At 45.2% G+C, this 24,601-nt stretch overlaps 1 protein-coding gene across 1 annotated transcript in view; it reads left to right on the forward strand.

The window, feature by feature from the left end:
• The window catches only part of LOC311133065 (histone-lysine N-methyltransferase 2B-like), a 72,182-nt gene extending 48,016 nt beyond the window's left edge, over positions 1-24,166 (forward strand). Inside the window, exons 23-37 of the mRNA XM_084166498.1 lie at positions 3,612-3,746; positions 4,125-4,283; positions 4,510-4,627; positions 12,702-12,780; positions 13,009-13,166; positions 13,426-13,584; positions 13,843-16,222; positions 16,364-16,471; positions 19,535-19,689; positions 19,855-19,986; positions 20,214-20,466; positions 20,704-20,817; positions 20,937-21,020; positions 21,153-21,282; positions 21,706-24,166. Of these exons, the coding sequence (XP_084022624.1) occupies positions 3,612-3,746; positions 4,125-4,283; positions 4,510-4,627; positions 12,702-12,780; positions 13,009-13,166; positions 13,426-13,584; positions 13,843-16,222; positions 16,364-16,471; positions 19,535-19,689; positions 19,855-19,986; positions 20,214-20,466; positions 20,704-20,817; positions 20,937-21,020; positions 21,153-21,282; positions 21,706-21,981 (4,440 nt within the window). The 3' untranslated portion in view covers positions 21,982-24,166. The remainder of the gene's footprint in view (positions 1-3,611; positions 3,747-4,124; positions 4,284-4,509; positions 4,628-12,701; positions 12,781-13,008; positions 13,167-13,425; positions 13,585-13,842; positions 16,223-16,363; positions 16,472-19,534; positions 19,690-19,854; positions 19,987-20,213; positions 20,467-20,703; positions 20,818-20,936; positions 21,021-21,152; positions 21,283-21,705) is intronic.
• Positions 24,167-24,601: the final 435 nt, after the last annotated feature.

Below are 24,601 nucleotides of genomic sequence, written 5' to 3' on the forward strand. Positions count from 1 at the left end.
CTAAGATAAAACCATACATAGAGCATTATGGGTACCGTAGTACAGTTTTTCTCAACTCCGGTCCTTGAGTACCTCAAACAGAACGTAACTTTATGACTAACTACTTCCCTGAAGGAGGGAAATGAGGAACAACATACTATGGGGGGAGTCGCGCACTCGTTACTTCGGTTGAAGGATCTACAATCACGCCTAACAAGGCCAATGAAATCCGCACCTTGCTGGAAGCCCTGCCTTCCACAGGTGATAAGCATGAGGCTTGGATTAATTCCTTCACTGAGCCCAGGAACGGGCAGTGCGGGGCCAAACAGGAGTTGTACCTCTTTCCCACCTTCAGGGAACAGTTGTTATAGTCAAAATGTTACGTTCCCTTTAATTCAGTCAACTTCAGTACAACATACTATGGGGAAATATAATCACGCCCCAAGCTGACCAACGGATACTAAATGAAACTGCCCATGGCAGACCACCCCGACCTGACCCCGCGAGATTCTGCATTTTGGGTATTGTGCAAACGGCACGCTGCTTAGTGACTTTCCCCTGTCCCAGCTGTAAGCACACTGGGCTACACTGGGAGCAGTGACATCCAAGCAATAAAACCTCACAAAAGTATGTGGTGATGCTCAACTCACTGCAGCACAAATATATCCTACACTCAACCCTTTAAACAATGCCGGACTCCTGGTGGAGTGGGCGCATACACCGCTAGTTAACCCTTGCCCCTTGCTGCAATATGCCGTGGAGATAGCCTCCACAATCCAGTGGAAGAGACGCTGCTTAGGGAGTGCCCTGCCACGAGCTGGATTAGCAAAATAGACAAAAAGCTGGTCACATAACCAGATATCCCGGGTCCATTCGATGTACATGCGTAAAGCTTGCACCGGACACAGGGCATTTAACCTCTGTTGCTCTTCAGAAGCAAAAGGAGTAGGTGAAAATGGAAATGGCTCAAAGCTAAGGACCTGTAGGACATAGCCATGACTTTCGGGGGGGAAGGCCGCATTTGGACGCAACGTCACCTTAGAGTGGCCCGGGGCGAACTGAGTACAGGACGTGTGTACCGATAACATGTTTAGCCAAAGTCATGAGCAGGGAGATTTTGTAGTAGAGGATCAGGGCCAAGTCCCATGTGGGCGCAATTGGTTTAGAGACCAGTCTGAGACAACCGCACAACCAGGATCCTGGATCCGACATAGAAACCTCTCTGATTACCTGTGTCTGGAGACGGGAGGTTATTCCCTCCCTCAAAACGGGCACTGAGGCCTCAACAGTCGACCTGATGACGTCACTGAAGCGTGGGGGACGTGCAACAAGTTGTAGCCTGTACCCCGACGTCACTGTTCGCATGATCCATAGCAAAACTGTGCATGCACCCCATTGTTTGTAGCCAACAGCGAGCCTCCCGTCAAGTGCCATTTGAAGGGGCGGTACGCCACCATATGGACTGGGAGAGATTTTGTTATTTTTCCCTTTCCAACACTCTCGACCACCGTGTGTCTGAATGTGGATAAGGGACACTTTTCATTGTACACACACGTGGGAGACGCAACACTTTTGACACTCGTGAACACTGTGGAACTTTGGGTTGACACAACTGTGTTTATGTGCCAAGGTTTGCCTGAAGCCAGGTCCACTCTGGGATCGGGGGCTCCGGCAATAGGTGAAGTACCCCGATTGGCATTGCCCCTTGGGGGTACTTCTGTCACAACGAGCCTCACTCAGTTTAGGCAGTAAGATGCGTCCCAGTAACCGACTGGCACCCAGCATTGGACCGCACGCATAAAAATAGATCCAGGGGAAAACCACTATCGTGACGGTTATCATACCAGTCATAGTTACCAGTGCCACGACATCTTTGAACCCAACTTATTACTCTCACCCTGGGGAGATTGATATACCCCTTGAACCCTGTGAACACCAAGGAACGCGGGGTAACAGAGGGTGGTTTAAACATGAACAAGCTTCCAAACTAAGTTGTGCTTCTGTGAGACTGTATAGCCTAGGTGAAGCCCTGCCCCTTATGGACACAGGGCTCCAGCAATGTCTGACGTAGCACCCCGTTTGGCTGTAACCAAATGTGGTGGCACTGACATCACAGTAATATTTTTGTGGTGGGGCTCACCGGTCAATCAGACACGTGCTAAGGCCCCTCGCTCTGAGGTTACCCGAGCCAAGTGCTCGGAGGCTGCTTCCTCATCTGAGGTGCCTGCATGCCCCGCTTCCTCCACTCCCTCCAACTCCAAGAATTTGAAATAGGAATGTCATTGCCATATTGCCGGGGGAAAGCTAGGAAGCTTCATTTGCCGGAAGTTATGCATGCTAACTGATGTTAGCCATGATAAGGCTTCTAGTCTAAGCTAGGCTAGCTAGCCTCTTTGACTGCAACACGGTCCATTTTAGAATAACCAAGCGACTTAACACTGGCTACGTACACTAAACAAGAGAGCTACCCAAGCAATTGCACCATTAGGAAGCCGGAATAGCTGGCAGTAGCTAGCTCGCCTTTGCACGTTAGCTAACCTGGCTAGCATGCTATGCAGCACTTGTTAGCTAGCCTGGTCTCAAGTCTATGTAGGACCGGATCACTGTGGTGGGACCAGGACCCTTCTGGGAAGAGAGGCAAGCGGTGCTTAATCAAGGCACACACAGGCAGCGGGGGGATATCCACAGAACCTGGTCACCCTCTCTCTTCGAGTAGCCTCCCATAACTGGCAACAGAGCGCACAGGAACCGGGAGACATTCAACCCGACCAACTACCCAACCCATCTCCGCGTTCCGCAACTCCGACTTAGTCGAGGTACGGGCACCCGGGAGAGGAAGTCATTATCGGAACCACCAAGCCCAGCCGTCCCCTAGTCTCGCACACAAACTGATTCGAGCGAGGGCAGCCTGCGCATGTGCCGAGACAGAAGACAACAAACATGGGTATCTTTTAATTAATTGGGGGCATGGTCGCGAACCTGAAACTGGCTTGTTATTCTTTGTCGTTTCGGTCTCGTTAGCCATCTTACCTATTGCTGAAGCCAGACCAAGCAATTAGAAGAATAACTAATTGTTTGTATGGTTCTCATAAGTTTCCTAATCATAAACTTCAGCACACAACGTCCAGGGGGTGAGCACGCTCTACAACTAAGGGACAGTTTAGTTGGCGCAACGTAAGTCAGTCTCGTGTTCCAATTGTTTGTTTTTGTACCGTGAAATGTTCCTGTTCACACCAAGGTGGAGAGCGGAATAATTCCAAGAATGGAAGGAGGGGCATCCAGCGAGCCGTATATTTCATTGGCCTTGTCGGGCGTGATTGTAGATCCTTCAACCGAAGTCGCGAGAGTGCGACTCCTCCATAGTGTGTTGTACCAAAGTTGACTGACTGAAAGGCATTTTTGTTGTAGCCGTACACCCGATTTTAAATTAGTCAACTAATCATCAAGTACTTGACTAGTTGAGTTACGTGTGTTCTATGCGGCTATTCTGTTTGGGGGTACTCAAGGATTGGAGTTGTATAACACTTCTGTAGGACATTATACCCACAGTAATGGTATTAGCAGCTATTCAGACATCCCAGAATGTTGTCTCAGGTCCACTCTAAATGTGAATGTCCTCATTTTTATTGAAGGACGCGGGCAGGCTCCTGTACCTGGGGCAGAACGAGTGGGCCCACGTTAATTGCTGCCTGTGGTCTGCTGAGGTGTACGAAGACAACGGAGCTCTACTCCAAGTACACAGTGCTGTCTCCAGGGGGCGCCACATGGTAAGAATGCGTAGACATCACCATAGTTGCGCCTCAAATGGCACCCTGTTTCCTATAAAGTGCAATACTTTTGACCAGGGCCCAAATTGGACTATGTAGGGAATAGGGTGACATTTTGGACACTTCCCACATCAAAGCTGGAGTACATCCTTACCCAATAGGCTTTGTATTCAGGCATAAGTGTGCAGTTGCCCATTTTTTAAACATTGTAATAAAATAAAATCAACTTTATTGTTCCAAAGATAGAATTGTCTTGTCAGGTCTGCTATGTCCATTTAGTTATAATGAGAATGTTTACTCTTCAGGGAGTTTTCTGCTAGTCGTTCTCATTCTCTGTTTTCTTTCCTCTTCTACTCATTCCACCTTTCTTCCCTACAGCGCTGTGAGCGTTGTGGCCAGGCGGGGGCGACGGTGGGCTGCTGTCTCTCATCCTGTCAGAGTAACTACCACTTCATGTGCGCCCGCGCCCGCAACTGTGTCTTCCAGGAGGACAGGAAGGTCTTCTGCTCCAGGCACCGCGATCTCGTCAGTGAGAAGGTGAACTTTTATGTATGGACTAATGAGGCATACACACACAGAAACAAACAGTCATCTTTCCAATGGTGAGCACCTCCACTTTAACTGTGACTTGTCAGCGGCATCCAAACTTCACACCTGGTGGCTTATTGTGTAGCGTTAGGGCCTATGTTATGTCTCCGGACACACACACACATACACACACCTACGTCTCAGGATTTACAGGCCCGTTTCCGCTCCTCTCCAGATGGTGTATGGGAATGGGTTTGAAGTTCTCCGGCGGGTCTACGTGGACTTCGAAGGGATCAGCCTCCGTAGGAAGTTTCTGACTGGCCTGGAGCCAGAGTCTATAAATATGACCATTGGTGAGTATGTGTACATCCCCAATGGCACTCTATTCACTATTTAGTGCACGGCTTTTAACCCTTTACACTCGTGGGAATTAGCCTATATGGATAGGGCTAAATTGAAATGTGTTTTACAGAAGAAATATGGAAAGCATATGCATACCAATGGTCGCAATTAAAAGAGAACAGTTTGGAGATTGTGGGGAAATTATTAGACTAACGGTGAGGACACAGCAGTTCACCTGACACAAGACTGAATCTAAACATTACACTGTGACTTTATGTGCATTTTACATTTACTGTACTTTCCAATGCATTTGTTGAAATGAAATCTGAAAATACTCTGCATACATTTAGTAACATGATAAGAATATTATTGGAACATTTGGGGTAGGTGCATCATAAGACAAAAAAATGCCAAAGGTTTGAGTGAGAGGTCAAACTGGTTTCTCCAAGTGGCCACGCACCTCTCCAAAGTATGCACAGTTCCTAAGTAAATTCAGTGCACTTTTATGACTCAAAGAAGAGTCTTCAACTATAATGTGCTTTTTTGAGCTCTCCTAGCTGTGCTGTTGAGGAACTAGAGCAAGCACACTTGTAGTTGTTTTGTTTGGAACACAGCCCTGCATCCCCGCCACCAGGGTTTCCGTCAGGGATAATGTGGCGCCGGACATTTGACCGGCAGCATTTTAATTTACCGGACATTTGAGAAATGTACCTGACCCGTGTGTATTGGGTGTATCCACCCACTGTGCTCAGAATGACATAAATTACATTTTGATTATGGTCATTCATATTAACAGAACATGCAAGTCGAAGATGCAACGATGTGCGGTCCTTTTTACCGAATTCTGATGTGAACTTCGAAATATCTGTCCACATTTACTTTTCCTCAGCCAACAAGACGAGTAACGAACAGTAAAATCACTACCCTGCACTGAGTGTACAAATCATTAAGGATACCTGCTCTTTCCATGACATAGACTGACCAGGTGCATCCAAGTGAAAGATATGATCCTTTATTGATGTCACTTGTTAAATCCACTTCAATCAGTGTGGATGAAAGTTAAATAAGGATTTTTAAGCCTTGAGACAATTGAGATATGGATTGTGTGTGTGCCATTCAGAGGGTGAATGGGCAAGACAAAATATTTGTACCTTTGAACGGGGCATGGTAGTAGGTGCCAGGCGCACCAGTTTATGTCAAGAACTGCAACGCTGCTGGGGTTTCACGCTCAACAGTTTCCCGTGTGTATCAAGAATGGTCCACCACCCAAAGGACATCCAAGCAACTTGACACAACAGTGGGAAGCATTGGTGTCGACATGGGCCAGCATCCCTGTGGAATGCTTTTGACACCTTGTAGAGTCCATGATCCAACGAATTGAGGCTGTTCTGAGTGCAAGGGGGGGGACTCAATATTAGGTAGATGTTCTTAATGTTTAAGTGTATGTCAATCTACCATCCCCCATAGAAAAGTTGACCTATTGTATTGGTCAGCTTGTCGACAAAGAAATAGCCTATTCCAAACAGACTCTGGGACAGTTATGGGACGAGAGATCCCAAATTGATTTTATTTTAAATTCATACAACCAGTAGGCCTAGGTTACATAAAAAAATAAACATTCAAAAGCAAGGAGTCTAATGCAACAGATCAGAACGTTTAGCTTAAAATGTTGATAAACTATTTATTCACATAAGCATAGCAGTGCTCACAAGGCAGTAGGCTATGCGCAAATGTTTGTTCCATAATGCAAAACCGTTGTCAAAAGGGCACCGCACATGCGAGCGGTTTCATGTGACAGAGGTTAAAATATCCGTTAGAAATGTAGAAAGAGGGCATATCTAATATGCAACAACTAGCTTTTACTTGGCTCATCGCACTCTAATGACTCCTTGGGGTGGGCAGGGCGCCTGCAGGCTGACCTCGTCGTCAGTTGAACGGTGTTTCCTCCGACACATTGGTGCGGCTGGCTTCCAGGTTAAGCGGGCGGGTGTTAAGAAGCGCGGTTAGGCGGGTCATGTTTCGGAGAACGCATGACTCGACCTTCGTTGGGAAGTTGCAGCGATGAGACAAGATCGAAATTGGGGAGAAAAAGGGGGTAAAATGCAACAAAAAATTGAAATAATAATAAAATACCTTATTTACATAAGTATTCAGACCCTTTGCTATGAGACTCGAAATTTAGCTCCGGTGCATCCTGTTTCCATTTATCATCCTTGAGATGTTTCTAGAACTTGATTGGAGTCCACCTGTGGTCAATTCAATTGATTGGACATGATTTGGAAAGGCACACACCTGTCTATATAAGATCCCACAGTTGACAGTGCATGTCAGAGCAAAAACTAAGCCAGGAGGTCGAAGGAATTCTCCGTAGAGCTCCGAGACAGGATTGTGTCGAGGCCCAGATCTGGGGAAGCGTACCAAAAAATGTCTGCAGCGTTGAAGGTCCCCAAGAACACAGTGGCCTCCATCATTCTTAAATGGAAGAAATTAGGAACCACCAAGACTGTTCCTAGAGCTAGCCGCCCGGCCAAACTGAGCAATCGGGAGAGGAAGGCTCTTGGTCAGGGAGGTGACCAAGAACCCGATGGTCACTCTGACAGAGCTCTAGAGTTCCTCTGTGGAGATGGGAGAGCCTTCCAGAAGGACAACCATATCTGCAGCACTCCACCAATCAGGACTTTATGGTAGTGGCCAGAGTGCTCAGGACCTCAGACTGGGGCGAAGGTTCACCTTCCAACAGGGCAACGACCCTAAGCACACAGCCAAGACAACGCAGGAGTGGCTTCGGGACAAGTCTCTGAATGTCCTTGAGTTGCCCAGCCAGAGGCCGGTCTTGAACCCGATGGAACATCTCTGGAGAGACCTGAAAATAGCTGTGCAGCGGCGCTCCCCATCCAACCTGACAGAGCTTGAGAGGATCTGCAGAGAATAATGGGAGAAATTCCCCAAATACAGGTGTACCAAGCTTGTAGCGTCATACCCAAGAAGACTTGAGGCTTTTATCACTGCCAAAGGTGCTTCAACAAAGTACTGAGTAAAGGGTCTGAATACTTAAGTAAATGTGATATTTCTGTTTTATTTTATTTCTAAAAAACTGTTTTTGCTTTGTCATTATGGGGTATTGTGTGTAGATTGAGGATATATTTTTTTTAATCCGTTTTAGAAAAAGGCTGTAATGTAACAAAATGTGGAAAAAGGGGTCTGAATACTTTCCGAATGCACTGTATCACCAGTAGTAGCCTATATTTACCGTTAATTTTCATAATTTAGTTTATCATAATATTTGTTTAGTTACGGTAAATTCTGTTAATGCATTCAATATACAGTGAGGGGAAAAAAGTATTTGATCCCCTGCTGATTTTGTACATTTGCCCACTGACAACAAAATGATCAGTCTTTAATTTTAATGGTAGGTTTATTTGAACAGTGAGAGACAGAATAACAAACAAAAAAATCCAGAAAAACACATGTCAAAAATATTATGAAAAGATTTGCATTTTAATGAGGGAAATAAGTATTTGACCCCTCTGCAAAACATGACTTAGTACTTGGTGGCAAAACCCTTGGCAATCACAGAGGTCAGATGTTTCTTGTAGTTGGCCACCAGATTTACACACATCTCAGGAGGTATTTTGTCCCACTCCTCTTTGCAGATCTTCTCCAAGTCATTAAGGTTTCGATGCTGACGTTTGGCAACTCGAACCTTCAGCTCCCTCCACATATTTTCTATGGGATTAAGGTCTGGAGACTGGCTAGGCCACTCCAGGACCTTAATGTGCTTCTTCTTGAGCCACTCCTTTGTTGCCTTGGCCGTGTGTTTTGGGTCATTGTCATGCTGGAATACCCATTCACGACCCATTTTCAATGCCCTGGCTGAGGGAAGGAGGTTCTCACCCAAGATTTGACGGTACATGGCCCCGTCCATCGTCCCCCAAACACCCCCAAAGCATAATGTTTCCACCTCCACGTTTGATGGTGGGGATGGTGTTCTTGGGGTCATAGGCAGCATTCCTCCTCCTCCAAACACGGTGAGTTGAGTTGATGCCAAAGAGCTCCATTTTGGTCTCATCTGACCACAACACTTTCACCCAGTTCTCCTCTGAATCATTCAGATGTTCATTGGCAAACTTCAGACGGGCCTGTATATGTGCTTTCTTGTGCAGGGGGACCCTGCGGGCGTTGCAGGATTTCAGTCCTTCACGGCGTAGTGTGTTACCAATTGTTTTCTTGGTGACTATGGTCCCAGCTGCCTTGAGATCATTGAAAAGATCCTTCCGTGTAGTTCTGGGCTGATTCCTCACCTTTCTCATGATCATTGCAACTCCACGAGGTGAGATCTTGCATGGAGCCCCAGGCCGAGGGAGATTGACAGTTCTTTTGTGTTTCTTCCATTTGCGAATAATCGCACCAACTGTTGTCACCTTCTCACCAAGCCGCTTGGCGATGGTCTTGTAGCCCATTCCAGCCTTGTGTAGGTCTACAATCTTGTCCCTGATATCCTTGGAGAGCTCTTTGGTCTTGGCCATGGTGGAGAGTTTGGAATCTGATTGATTGCTTCTGTGAACAGGTCTTTTATACAGGTAAAAAGATGAGATTAGGAGCACTCCCTTTAAGAGTGTGCTCTTAATCTTAGCTCCTTACCTGTATAAAAGACACCTGGGAGCCAGAAATTTTTCTGATTGAGAGGGGGTCAAATACTTATTTCCCTCATTAAAATGCAAATGAATTTATAACATTTTTGACATGCGTTTTTCTGGATTTTTTTGTTGTTATTCTGTCTCTCACTGTTCAAATACACCTACCATAAAAATTATAGACTGATAATTTCTTTGTCAGTGGGCAAACGTACAAAATCAGCTGGGGATCAAATACTTTTTTCCCTCACTGTATTATTATTAGTCGTTTACCGTTCTCATTGTCGGAGTGCACACATTGTTTGCAGAGCTTACAACCTATGCTACACTTGTGAGGAAAAAGTTTAGGTTTATTTCATTCCATTTACGAGTTTTGTCAATTTATTAATTGTCTTTTGTTTGGAGCATTCCTGTCAATGCTACCGGGCCTGCGGGTAAATGTAGGCCTAGAAATGTGCCCATTTGGGGATATCTGATTTAGCATTTCTGATTGTCTTAACTCTCCACCACTAATGAGCTGTGGAGCTTTTCAAAGTACTTTTTTGTTTACCTCAATCAGCAAGTAAAGTCTGTTTTTAGAATCCATTGAGAATGACAATAGTTCCTCAATGTATTAGAAAAATATTTCCAGCTCTCTCCCTTTTGATAACCACTTGGCATGAAAGGGAAAAATGGAAAGCTCTGATCCAGTTGAAACATAAAATACCTGATTTACTTCTTATCCCTTGCACAAATAGCCTACAGCTGTGTTCTGTACCGAGCTCTATCTTTTACAATGTTGCAAATTTGCTAGCTCGAGCTTCGGGCAGGACCCAGTTGATAGTTGATATAATATTTCAAGTTCGTTGCAGACAGGCCATGTGATTTATAGGGTATTTATTTTTATCGGGATATTTCTACCTGCAGGCTGCAATGTTTTTATTTGTTGGCTTTATGTAGGCTATTTTTACATGGTTGGCAATAGAAGTTACTTTTAGATTTGTAGCATCCTCATTTAGATTTAGAACCACATGATAAGGATCAGTTTGAGATACAAAGACTATTATAAATTAAATGAAACTGTTCACGAAAATGTGCATATGAAAATCATAACTTGCACGCAGCTTGGTAGAAATGGTAAGATAAATTTGCACTCCAAATGAAAAAGGTTGCCTACCCCTGGTGTAGCCTATTACCGGCAACTTCAGGAGCATAAGGGCAGAATCTGCGAAGGCCAGCAGCGAGGAGGAGGGTCGGAAACACTCTTTTTCTTCTTGTAGTTAGGCTATTAAAGCATCAGACAAGCTCAGTACAGATAGTTGATTTTATTAAAAAAGCCCTAATGTTTTCAAAATGCATACTGCCTCCAGCTCATTGCAAAGTGGTGAGTGACGCGCTGATGAAGCCTGCCTTCCGTTGCCCATGCATTTGCTGTTTGAAATGCTGTTGCAGCAGTTTCTCACGCTTTCTGACTGATTTTCTGCTCAAAGGCTCTGTATCTGTGTGCTGTACGCATGTGCTAAAGAAGATGCATAACAAATATACTGTACACGCGCAAATTTAATTCCACTAAATCATGCAAATTAACCTATAGACCGATAAGCATGACCAGTCAAATATATTTCCATCGACTGGTATTTCCATCAATGAAGAGGCTAAAAATTATTATTTCGCAATGGGATTTTCTTCTTCTCCCGGAATATTGGCCCCGCCAATTTTATTTGTCAGCTTTTCTATCGGCCAAATGCCGGCTATTAACAGCTAACCTTAAACCTTGCCGCCATCACACAATTACTATTTATGCAAACCAACAATTGTCCATTATAAATCGCAATCTGGGTCAGGTGGGCATCATTTCAAACCTTGTTCTATTGCAGACATAACTAGCTAAATTATAAAATATGATCTTAGTGTTAGGCTTTCACAAGGAAATTCAGTGAAGCAGATCGTAATTATGGTGCGCATAGAATGGCGTCATGAGTGCGTTCAGATGAAACTGCCAATTTTCAATAGACAATACAACAAACAGGCTCATTCTGTTCAGGACAACCCAGGGTATAACGCCATTTAATCTTCTAACTGTACATCAAACATGGTGATCGTGGGGCCTCCCGAATGGCGCAGTAGTCTAAGGCACTGCATCGCAGTGCTAGCTGTCCCACTAGAGATCCTGGTTCGAGTCCAGGCTCTGTCGCAGCCGGCCGCGACCGGGAGACCCATGGGGCTGCGCCCAATTTGGCCCAGCGTCGTCCAGGGAGGGTTTGGCCAGCAGGGATGTTCTTGTCCCATCGCGCACTAGCGACTCCAGTGGCGGGCCGGGCGTAGTGCACGCTGACTCGGTCGCCAGGTGTACAGTGTTTCTTCCGGCCCATTGGTGCGGCTGGTTTCCGGGTTAAGCGGGCACTGCGTCAAGAAGCAGTGCGGCTCGGTTGTGTTTCGGAGGACGCACAACTCTCGACCTTCGCCTCTCCCGTGTCCGTACGGGAGTTGCAGCGACGGGACAAGACTGTAACGACCAATTAAATACCACGAAATTGGGGAGAAAAAGGGGGTGAAATACCAACAAAAAAAACAAAAAACATGTTGATCGTTAACGTTGACACTGTATATTACATGAGTTTTATGATATGGAAATGTGAAGTGCACATTTGGACTCACGGGTGTTTGGCTTGCTTGTATGACATAAAACCGTTTTTAATTATAATCCTCTTAATTTACAGCATTTCCCTCAAACAAATAAAAATTGCAAACCGTCTTTGTAGCGCGCAGTACTCAAGTTCAGAACGGGTGTCAGTCAAAACCCGTACAGAGCTGTGAAGCAGAGACCCTGAGCTCTGATGTCATGTATAGCACAGCCACTGCATTCCAATTTAGGCACTTATCAGTGTCCAAATCTGTAATTTTCAACCCGTATACTGGTACTACATTTACATTTACATTTTAGTCATTTAGCAGACGCTCTTATCCAGAGAGACTTAGTGAGTGCATACATATTTTTTTTTATACTGGCCCCCCGTGGGAATCGAACCCACAACCCTGCCGTTGCAAACGCCATGCTCTACCAACTGAGCTACATCCCTGCCGGCCATTCCCTCCCCTACCCTGGACGACGCTGGGCCAATTGTGCGCCGCCCTATGGGTCTCCCGGTCACGGGTTCGAACCAGGATCTCTAGTGGCACAGCTAGCACTGCGATGCAGTGCCTTAGACCACTGCGCCACTCGGGAGGTTTTACTAGTTTTAAACGGTTAACAAAAACCCCGGGCTCTGGTCAAAAGTAGTGCATTACATAGGGAATAGGGTTCCATTTGGGACAAAACCTATGTCGAGGGGCTTTTGAGTTGGAAGGCGTGACCCATATACTCTAAAAGTTTGACCAGTAAGGGAATTACTGTATTTTACTGTCATCAATCATTCCCCTTTTTACTCGTGAAACCATTTGAAACTATCCATCTGTCTCCTTCTATATCCAGGCTCTCTTCAGATCAACAAGCTGGGTGTGCTGACTGAACTATCAGCAAATGGCGCGAGGTTGTATCCTGTGGGCTACCAGTAAGACATCCATTTAGATGCTTCTTGTTTTGAATAATCCATTTGTGAATAATGTAGTCAGGGTTGTCATTGTCTTGTTTAATATACTGTTATTATAAGATATGAGAATGGCCGTATAAAACTCCAGTTACTTTGCAGAAGAACTTCATTTAGAAATTCTATTGGGCTGTATATATTTTACTTTACTCACCTTCTCATCCTCCTCCCTCCCTCTCTTCCTCCGTCCAGGTGCTCTCGGCTGTACTGGAGCACAGTGGACCCTCGGCGGCGCTGTAAGTACACCTGTAAGGTGACAGAGGTGTGCTCTCCACTCCCAGAGAAGCCAGGAGAACCACAGTGGTGGGACCAGGAGGAGAACCGAACCATAGCCCACAGCTACTGCAAAGGTCAGCAAACCCACCTAACCTGCCCCTATCTGGTAGTAGAGTGGAGCACTTCAATGGATAACCTTGATGTCCCATATTTTATATTTGTTTCTTCTTTTCAGTTGAAATAATTAACAGAGGGATAAGTATAACAACATAATTAAGTACATGGGAATCGTACAATATTTACTATTCAAAGGGGACAATTTACTAGAATCTACTAATTCTCAGAGTAGACTCTTCAAAGTAAATAATGTTCCTTTTTTTGTTCCATCACCAGAAATGGAGATTCCAGAGGATGTGATGAGTCCTCTGCCCATTGAGGTATGTCCCAGCACCACCCCGTCCCCCCTGAAACAGGAGCCTGGGGCCAAAACCCCTGGTTACTCACAGACCAGGAGACCAGCAGGAGGAACATCTCGACCTCTTCCCTCTCCCGGTAACATTGACATTGAGTTAGTTATCAATACCAGTTTATATCAGTTTAATATCTAGTGTCAGTTAACAGTGAGATCTCTGCTTTATTGAGGAAAGTTTTTACTTACTATGAGTGATATGTTGCCTTACTTGATTACCTTAAATGTAATGCACTGACTAAGTCGCTTAGGATATGAGCGTCTGCTAAATGACATCAACGTAACATTTTAATATCGCTCTCTTCTGTCATGACACTGACTCGTGATCCTCTAATCTCAAGGGAGTGCCATGACCAAATCCCACCACGTCCTGACTCTCAGGGATCTGGACGATACCTGCCGGCCGCGTCGCCTGTCTCGGGGCCGCCACTCCGGGGACTCCTCTTCCCCCACCGATGGCCCCGCGGGACCAATGACGCTCCGTTCAGGGGGCACCCTCCACCCCAGGTCCCTACCCTCCAGCTGGAGCTCCCCTCCCTTGTCCCCCTCCAGTGTTACCTCCCCTCTCTCTCTGCGGCCTGGCGCCATCGGCAGCCCCCCCTCCAACCTCCCTCTGGCCATCCGCAACTCCTCCAGAATCCGACAGCCATTCAAAATCACAACTCCAGTGTCCGCTGAGGTGCCACAAGACTTCTTAGCGTCATCCGAGCCAGAGGAGGCAGTGGTGGTGCCCTCAAACGGGATCACATTGACAGCAAATAACATGGAGGAAGACACAGACGTCGGCCCCCTGATGTTGGATCAGGACTTGCCCTTCGCGCCATACGACGTGGCGGACGCAGACGTGGCGGTGGCCTCTGTGCTAAACGCCAAGCTGGAGTTTGACGAGGCCTTGCTGAACGAGACTGTGGCGCTTCACTGTGGAGGTTCCCAGACAGGTGGAGGAGATATGGAGGAGGAGGAGGCATTAGAGGAGGAGACTCAGGGTGGGGACAACATGGATGCCAACAACAAGGCCCCAGTATTCACCAAAGCAATGGCCACTAAAGAGGTCCTGGAGAACGGTTCCTCAGACGAAGACATGGATCACTACTTGAAGTTATCGCGTATGTTGGTGGTGTGCGAAGCCTCCAACGACTCAGGGCAGGCAAGTCTCCCTCTCTCCTCACCTCCTCCTACATCTCAGTCCATCTCACAGCTTGACGGAGCTGATAACGGCTCTGAGAGTGACTCAAGCGATTCTACCTGCGATGAGGAAGAAACTCAGGAAGAGGGGAAGAGTGGGGAAGATCAGGGGAATGACACTCAAGGCGTGTTTGAAACCTGTGACCCAAATAACGACATGTCTGTTGAAAAGGAGGTTCTGATGGACTCAGAGCAAATGGAATCCCAGAACGAGGTTCTTCTGGACCTCAGCAGTGGCCATTTTGTTTCGGATGACGACAGCACCAGCGAGTACCTGGCTAATAATAAAAAAGTAGTGCTTGATGACAGCGATAGCGACAGCTCTGGCTCCTCTACAGATTCTCTTGTTGGAGTGGACGACGAGATGGGAGACCCAGACTTCGAGCCGGAACCCAAACCCAACCAAAAATCACCTCCCGTAAAAACCATCAACGTCATGGAATGCCCTACTCCTGTGAGCGTGAGAACTATTCCACGTAAACCCACACCAACGCAGAGAAAAATCATCAGGGTGTCCCTACCCTCTGGACCTGCTCTGCCTCTGAATGTAGCCTTCTCTTCGACACCCATCGCTGTTCGAACCATTCCAAGGACAGTCACCTCCACCGCCTCCCCGACCCCATTCGTAATAAATGGCATGAACTCTATACCCTTACAGACAGGGGCCAATAGGGGGAGAACTATCGCTATCCGCCTGGCCACCCCCAGACAAGCAGCTCAGCAGCAGCTGACTGCCACTATTCAGTCTGGAGCCTCCAACTCAGCCCCGTCCCCACAGGTTCTGCTAGTCAACCGTCAAGGTCAGATTCTGATGAAAGATCCAAACACCAACACCTTCCAGACGGTCAGCACCAGCTCCCCTTCCTACAGCCGCATCAGCCAGATTGCCAAGATGATCCACAACAGTGATGCCCTGCCCCGCGCGGTTCCCCAGATGGTGGTCGTACCCGCTACATCTACACCCTCGCCACGGACAGCCATCTTCCATAGTTCAAATTTCATCACCAGTAACCGAAACAACACCACCACACCAACCACCATCTCTAACAGAAACAACACCACACCAGCAACCACCACCAATCTCCTGATCAGGACCCCACAGAGTTTGCATGATGGGCGAGTGTTGGTCCGAGCCATCCCCGTGACGAGTGGAGCTAAACAAGTGAGGGTCAAGTGCGTCTCTGTGCCCAGCTCTCCAGTGATGATGGGCAACCAGGCCCAAGCTATCTTAGACAGAGCCATGGCTACTCATCGCGAGCCCTCTCGGATACGGCCTAATATCCTCAGGGTGAGCCCGTCCCAGCTGAGCCCATCCCAGTTCCAGGTCCACCCGTTCCTCAACAAGCTCCAGTCCCCTCTAGCCATCTCAGACACTCCTAGTCAGATGCGCCGCCACGAGCCGGCCACCGTACCTGAATCCCAGGTCCGCGTCAAGAGAGTGTCCTTCGTCGCTGAGCGTCCCGGCAAGAAGAAATGTAAGACTGATTTCCTCCCGCAGTCACCCTCTAGTGACCTTGATGACCTAGATGGCAGCAGGTAAGGCAGAGTACCATATGTACAATATGAGATGATGGAATTATTTTATTTTACTTGGAATGTTGTAACTCTGACTGCACTACATATTTTCCAATTGGGACAATAAAGAAAACAGTCACTGTTTTTTTTTACCTCACACAGAAATAGTGGTGTTCGAATCAAAGCCCCAACAATGAAAGATGTGCTGGATCTGGACCAGGAGAAAGTTGAGCCCAAGGTGATCCTACCACCAGAACCTGAGAAGATCAGGTTAGTTTCTTCTCAAACACGACCATAGCAAGATGGATGCCACAAATACACACTGCAAGGTTAATTTGATTAAACAATTATAATTAGAATGCATAAGTACGGAGCCCCTTAGGGGTCATGGTCAAGAAAAATAAAAGCTGCAAGGCTAGTCCATTCCCTCTTTTTTTTTATTAGTTCCCTCAGTATAAAAAGTAATTCCCTCATATATATTTTTTTTCCCTGAATAGAAAAAGTAGTTCCCTCAATTTTATTAGTCATTCCCTCTCTATTAATTTGGTCCCTCAGATCTCTAGGCTTATAAGAATGGCATTCTCCTTATGTAGGCCTACCCCGGTCCCATTCCTACTTGGCCGATAACATATTGCAGCCTAAATGTAATTCTATTTTGTTAATTACATGCTTCAAATGGTGATGATCACTGACCATTCAATAGCTAGTTCCAGTTTCATTGTTTTCATATGCCTTTGAATCATAAGGGCAAATAATAACATTCAAAACCCCTTAATTAGGCTAAGAAATGTCAATAGCCTGAAAAGCTAGGAGCCTCGCTAGCAGTCATAATTGAATGATGCATGTTTTTAATGCAAACCAAATAAACTTTGTGCAAACTCTGATTCATACACTTGGACAACATGAAGAGTTGTCCATTTTGCGCACCTCTCATCCCTGCGACCCAGTGTTTTACCAGCTTCATGCATATAGTTAGGGCTATACATCCACTAAAACATGGCACCAGCCAAGTGCCTGGATGTGTTTATGACTGTTAACAATTGTGCATGTGACTCATGAGAGTGAATTTATTGTGCATAATTTCCAAGCAGCTTCTGTGTTAACAGGTGCGCTAGAATTCTGTCATGATCTTAGCTGTTCTATAGCCTGTCTATACTCCAGGGGAGTTGGTTAGCTAGCTATCCTAGCCTGGCAATTAGCTAATATCCAGGTGAACGTACTGTCATCGCAACAAAGCAAATAGCGATCCATTTTTGTGATGAACATAGACCCAGAGCCTCTTTAAACCATCTATCTGTGCCTGGTTGGCGAAGTCACTATACAGCTATAGCGAGCAAGATGCCTTGCTAGCAGCTCAGTCACACACGCACGCACACGCAGCAGCATGCTTCTGAAAATCTGGGAAAGGGGTGCAGAGAGAGACAGAATGCTGATTCCGAGAGGACAATTACATGATTGAGGGAGCAAATGCATAAATTGAGGGAATGGATTAATAAAATTGAGGGATCTACTTTTTATATTGAGGGAACGCATTTTTAAATTGAGGGAATTAATTTGTTATTGAAGGAACTAATGAACAAACGGTGGGAACGGATTAGCCTGGCTGTTTTTTTTCTCTCTCCACCATGACCCTTAAGGGGCTCCGTACATACAGTCCATTCGGAAAGTATTCAGAACCCTTCCCTTTTCCCACATTTTGTTACGTTATAGCCTTATTCTAAAATTGATTAAATTACATGTTTTCCTCATCAATCTACACACAATACCTCATAATGACAAAGCGAAAACAGTTTTTAAATACATTTTTGCAAATGTATTAAAAATAAAAAACATACCTTATTTACGTAAGTATTCAGACACTTTGCTATGAGACTCGAAATTGAGCGCAGGTGCATCCTGTTTCCATTGATCATCCTTGAGATGTTTCTACAGCTTGATTGGAGTCCACCTGTGATAAATGCAATTGTTTGGACATTATTTGGGAAGGCACGCCTGTCTATATAAGGTCCCACAGTTGACAGTGCATGTCAGAACAAAAACCAAGCCATAAGGTCGACGGAATTGTCGGTAGAGCTCCAAGACAGGATTGTGTTGTGGCACAGATCTGGGGATGGAAGAAGTTTGGAACCACCAAGACTCTTCCTAGAGCTGGCCGCCAAGCCAAACTGAGCAATCGGGGGAGAAGGGCCTTGGTCAGGGAGGTGACCAAGAACCTGATGGTCAGTCTGACAGAGCTCCAGAGTTCCTCTGTGGAGATGGGCGAACCTTCCAGAAGGACAACCATCTCGGCAGCACTCCACCAATCAGCCCTTTATGGTAGAGTGGCCAGACGGAAGCCACTCCTCAGCAAAAGGCACATGACAGCCCGTTTGGAGTTTGCCAAAAGGCACCTGAAGGACTCTGACCATGAGAAACAAGATTCTCTGGTCTGATGAAACCAAGATAGAACTCTTTGGCCTGAATGACAAGCATCACATCTGTAGGAAACCTATATGAAACCCTACGGTGAAGCATGGTGATGGGGATGTTTTTCAGCGGCAAGGACTGGGAGACAAGTCGGAGTTGAGGGAAAGATGAACGGAGCAAAGTACAGAGAGTTCCTTAATGAAAACCTGCTCAGGACCTCAGACTGGGGAGAAGGTTCACCTTCCAACAGGACAAAGACCCTAAGCACACAGCCAAGACAATGCAGGAGTGGCTTCGGGACAAGTCTCTGAATGTCCTTGAGTGGCCCAGCCAGAGCCCGGACTTGAACCCGATCGAACATCTCTGGAGAGACCTGAAAATAGCTGTGCAGCGACACTCCCCATCCAACCTGACAGAGCTTGAGAGGATCTGCAGAGAAGACTGGGAGAAACTCCCCAAATACAGGTGTGCCAAGCTTGTAGCGTCGTATCCAAGAAGACGCAAGGCTGTAATCGCTGCCAAAGGTGCTTCAACAAAGTACTGAGTAAAGGGTCTGAATACTTATGTAAATGTTATTTTTCTATAAACCTGTTTTTGCTTTGTCATTAGGGGTGTTGTGTGTAGTTTGATGGGTGGAAAAAACAATTTAATCCATTTTAGAATAAGGCTGTAACGTAACAAAATGTGGAAAAAGTCAAGGGGTCTGAATACTTTCCGAATACACTGTGTGCGCTTTTATTAATTAAAAAAGCTGACATGTTTCGGCTTCACTCAGTCCGCCGTCACATTTTCTTTTTTGGAATGACTTAACCCAGATGAGCAACCCTTTCCATAGAAGCCTTCAGTAGAACAGGGATATCTAAACTCTATTACACCTTCGTTTTAATGAATTCATATAACACCATGTCTGTGTGTCCTGTCTTATAGACCACCTCCCATACCTCAGATGGCACATCAGCCCAACAGCACTCTACGTCCACCCAACAGCAGCATCACTCAGAGTAGCAGCAACATCCATGGGAAAACCCACGTATGGGTCAGTGCCCGCCATGGAGATCTCTCTGACTGGGGCCCCTACTCAGGTGGGCATCCTTGTATACATTCAGCATTGAGCAGTTTTACTCTTTTTTTTTTATTCTACCAAAAACCCATATTAGAAATGTATTCTGAATGATAATATATATTTATAATTTCTGGTTTAAAAAAATCTTAACCTTCCTATTCTTAACACACTTCAAACCTCTCAGGTTTCAGCTCTGACGAGGACACATCGCCACCTAAACAGGACAAGACCAGGTTTGCCCACAGGAACCAGCCCCACCTGTGCTTTGAGATCACCAGCGACGACGGCTTCCATGTACAGGCAGACAGCATAGAGGGTAAGAATCTCAGCCTAACTACAGAAACAGTAGCTGTAACTTATATAGTTGTAGCTATAGCTATTCCTATTTGTGTATATAAAAGCATTTTCTATGCAGAATCTGTTGAACTGGCTTTTAAGTCCAGGGCTAGGCTTAATGTGTGTCCAGTAAACCGACCCTATGTAGTATAGCATTATATTTTGTTATTCATATCCTCCTTTTTTTCTCTCCTCTCCCTCCCTCAGTGGCGTGGCGAGCGGTGATCGACGGCGTCCTGGAGGCCCGAGCGGGGTTCCATTTGAAGGCGTTGCCCCTGGGCGGGGTAATCGGGGCGCGGGTTCTGGGCCTGCTCCACGACGCTGTCATCTTCTTACTGGAGCAGCTGCAGGGCGCCGCCAGCTGTAAACAACACCGCTTCCGCTTCCACCGCTACGACACCCCTGACGACGAACTGCCCATCAACCCCAGCGGCTGTGCCCGTGCCGAGGTCTACTCGCGGTAAGAACCAAGCACTGATGTATGTGGTTAAAATAGGCATGTTGACAACAGAGCCATCTTGCTGTAAGGTCTCCATAACTTTATCCCTTATTGGAATGTAGAGGTGATTTTCATTTTGAAGCTTAAGTAATTGAATCTGAATTTCTATGTTGTAGCCTGAATTCTACATCTCCTACATTTTAGAACATGAAATGACTAGCTATAACGAACTCCCTCTCTGCCTCTGTCTCCTCACAGGAAGTCAACCTTCGACATGTTCAACTTCTTGGCGTCTCAACACAGACAACTGCCTAACATCATGTCGACACCATGTGACGAGGAGGACGATGACGTCCTACTGAAATCCACCAGGTTAGACAACTCCACAATTACAGCTAATGCTTTAATTTAATTGTATCTTTAGTATTTTGTGTTTTTTTTCTGAGATAAATAAGTTCTAACCTACTGTATTCTCCATGTTCCTATCTCAGACGAGCCACCAGCACAGAGCTTCCCATGGCCATGCGCTTCAGACACCTGGAGAAGACCTCTAAGGAAGCAGTGGGGGTTTACAGGTAACTAAGAAAGAAAACGATTTGTTAATGTTCTAATATTATTACTATTATGATTACTTTGTTTTTTGGGGGGTAAAATACTTCATACTTTTTTTCTCTTTCACTGTTTCTTTGATATTTTCCTTATCCTAGGTCTGAAATTCACGGACGTGGTCTGTTCTGCAAGAGGAACATTGAGGCAGGGGAGATGGTGATCGAGTACGCAGGCACCGTCATCCGTGCGGTTCTCACAGACAAGAGAGAGAAATACTATGACAGCAAGGTTGGTCAACAAAATCAATGGAGTTATCACTGTCTCATAAGCAGTTTACAGAAACTGGTTGTGCTGCAGATGTTTAGGTTGAATGCAACGGAAAATAAAGCAATGCATCTCATTTTAGAAACTACAGCAATGCAAAAAAATACAGCAATGCATTTAATTTCAGAAAATACAGCTATGCAAAAAAATACAGCTATGCATCTCATTTCATTCAATAACTAAATATATTTTAAACATTTGTGACGATACATTTTAATCTGAGCACTTAGATTTTGAACATGCATTCATGATGTGCGGCTTTTAGTGTTTGTTTGTTTTGTATTTATTGTGTTTTTATAGCTGGCGCAAAACATGTCCCCTTTCGCTGATTAATTAAGTACTATCTCATCTTTGTCTTCTAAAACCCACCTCTTATCTACTCGTCAGGGCATCGGCTGTTACATGTTCCGCATTGATGACTTTGATGTAGTTGACGCCACCATGCACGGCAATGCCGCCCGTTTCATCAACCACTCATGCGAGCCCAACTGCTACTCGCGCGTCATCCTCGTCGACAGCCACAAGCACATCGTCATCTTCGCCCTGCGTAAGATCTACCGTGGCGAGGAGCTCACCTACGACTACAAGTTCCCCATCGAGGACGACAGCAGCAAGCTGCACTGCAACTGTGCCACCAGGCGCTGCCGCCGCTTCCTCAACTAGAAGATCAACCTAACAAACAGACATCAAGTTGGAGTACTTTAATTCCTAGAGGGAGACTGGGAGACAGGGAGGCGAGGGGAAATGCAATGATATGGTCATAAGAGTGCCGTTGCCCATAAGTACTGATGAATCGGACCCTCATCCGTAGATAGTTTAATTTACAGACCGACTGATATTACGCTTTTTTATTTAAAGACTGACTGGTGGACATTTTGTGGTTATATCCCAGAGCATGGTTTCCCAAACTCTGTCTACCGCTACAGGCATCTATTCTAGGCCTGCAAGGAAACCCAGTTGATTCAGACCTCAGTACTTTAGGCCACTGGTGACATTACACCATCTCATGGGCAACTCGCGTGGTTTGTCTACGTTCTTGAATCAGTTGCCAATGGCCTCTGCTGAAAATGGAGCTAAATATTCCACAGTTGTGGTGCTTATCACTTAGACCAGTTTGTCATTCAGATTACTCTGTTTTAAAGAGGAATTCCATGTTATTGTAGCTATGACAATACAAGGCTACACTTGAGTGGAGGGGAAACCGATTTTAGCACCTTATTTTCAATGGCCATAAGCGTGGGCGTTGCTATACATAAAAGGCAATACTGACCTTGGAAGAATAAAAGTCTGTTGTATTTTTTTAACTTAGACCCAAGCCACCTCAAGTATATATTTTAGAGCAGCTACATTTTAATTGCCCATGTCGATGGGGACCATTATAACAGAAAATGCGTCCCAAATGACATTTAGGACATGGCCTGAGACTCTTATGAGCAGGGGGCAGGTTCAGGTTGTTGTTCCTTTTGTTGTACTTTTATGAAGGTGCTGTTCAACTACCCTAAAGGTTGCTTTCACCTATGTTTTTAATAAAGGTAGACTCAGCGAAGTGACGTTGCTACGATCACCACCGCAGATATTGAGATGAGCGAGATGCAAGACTTCAATCACACACAGTATCTGCGCATGTGCGTACGGGTTAGATTCACGCTGTTACAGCGTGGTAGCCAGGGCACATAAACAGCGGAGAAGTTGAGCCTCACGCTGCAACGCTCATATTTTGAAATTGACCCACTTGTGCTGTTTACTCTCTGCAACGCTGTCATATCGCTGAGTCTACTTTACACTTGTTCTCCACTAATTTCTCCCATGTTCTTGAAATTAGAATGTCATTTCTGTGTAAACAGATATCTTGATGCACCCCTCTAGAAAGAAATAATGGAACATGTTTTAGTCTGCCAGGTATACTTTTTTTCACTATTGTTTTTGTCGTTTTGCCCCAGACTTTAATACTGGGGAAAGTAATATGGTTTTGGGTGAAAAAAACTGCTTTGGTAAGTCTACTCCCTCCCTATCATTTTACAACCCAATGTGTATATGTTTGCATGTATATTGGTATAAATGTATAATCAAAATGCTAATGAAAATAAATAAATGTGATGTGTTGTCAAATATTAACCTGGTTTATATTCGGTACTGAACACCCACTAATTTTAAACAGGGTCATGAAGCTTACAGTACAATACCTGGTCGTAGTCTATTCTCAATTTGTTGTCCTTTTATCTTCTCTATCTGTTTTGTGTTCCCCTTCTACTTACCTGACTGTGACCACTCCTCTCCCCTGTTTCACAGGTGTACTACCTCAGTGGCTCACCATGACATTAACAAGAGAAGATAATGTTTTGGTCTGTTACAATAACTACTTCAGCCAGTGCTTGAGGTATTGGACCTCAGTTTCTGTTTGTTCCGGCCCAAGTCAAGCACTGACTGTAGTAAACCATGTAGAATGCATGGCCAATAGATCGTGTCATTCTAAGTGGTATGCTAGTATGGATATTGTAACTTGCTCTTGGTTTCCAACTCCTGCTGTGCTGGCTCGAATGTGCAACCCCATTTTAGGGCACTGAGCTGGCTGTGCATGCAACACCATCTACATGTTTTAGTTGGGGTTTGGAGGGGTCTCTGCCCCAGAGTACTGAATAAATGCAGTGTGTTATTGCCGTAGGACTGTTTTAAATATATTTAAAATAAGATGTTATCTCACTGCGTGTTGAATGAACATGGTTCTGTTACCTTGAAACAAGGCAAACTTTGTCTGTACATAGTTGTATAAACATTTTCTAAACCTTTTTTTTTTGGTACACACTTTTTTGTATTTATTATCTTGGCTTAATAAAGATGTTGAAATGTTTCAAGTAATGTTGGTGAGGGATTCTTTTTATTTTGGGGGAATTAAATGTATATATACAGTGCATTCGGAAAGTATTCAGACCACTTACCTTTTTCCACATTTTGTTACGTTACAGACTTACTCTAAAATGGATTAAATAAATAAAATTCCTCATCAATCTACACACAATACCCCATAATGACTAAACGAAAACAGGTTTTTATAAATGTATTACAAATAAACAAATACCTTATTTAGATAAGTATTCAGACCCTTTGCTAAGAGACTCGAAATTGAGCTCCGGTGCATCCTGTTTCCATTGATCATCCTTGAGATGTTTCTACAACTTGGAGTCCACCTGTGGTAAATTCAATTGATTGGACATGGTTTGGAAAGCACACAGTGCATGTCGGAGCAAAAACCAAGCCATGAGGTCGAAGGAATTGTCCGTAGAGC

This window comes from Coregonus lavaretus (genome assembly GCF_964263955.1).
Source record: "Coregonus lavaretus genome assembly, chromosome: 7".
In the NCBI taxonomy this organism is placed as follows: Eukaryota; Metazoa; Chordata; class Actinopteri; order Salmoniformes; family Salmonidae; genus Coregonus; species Coregonus lavaretus.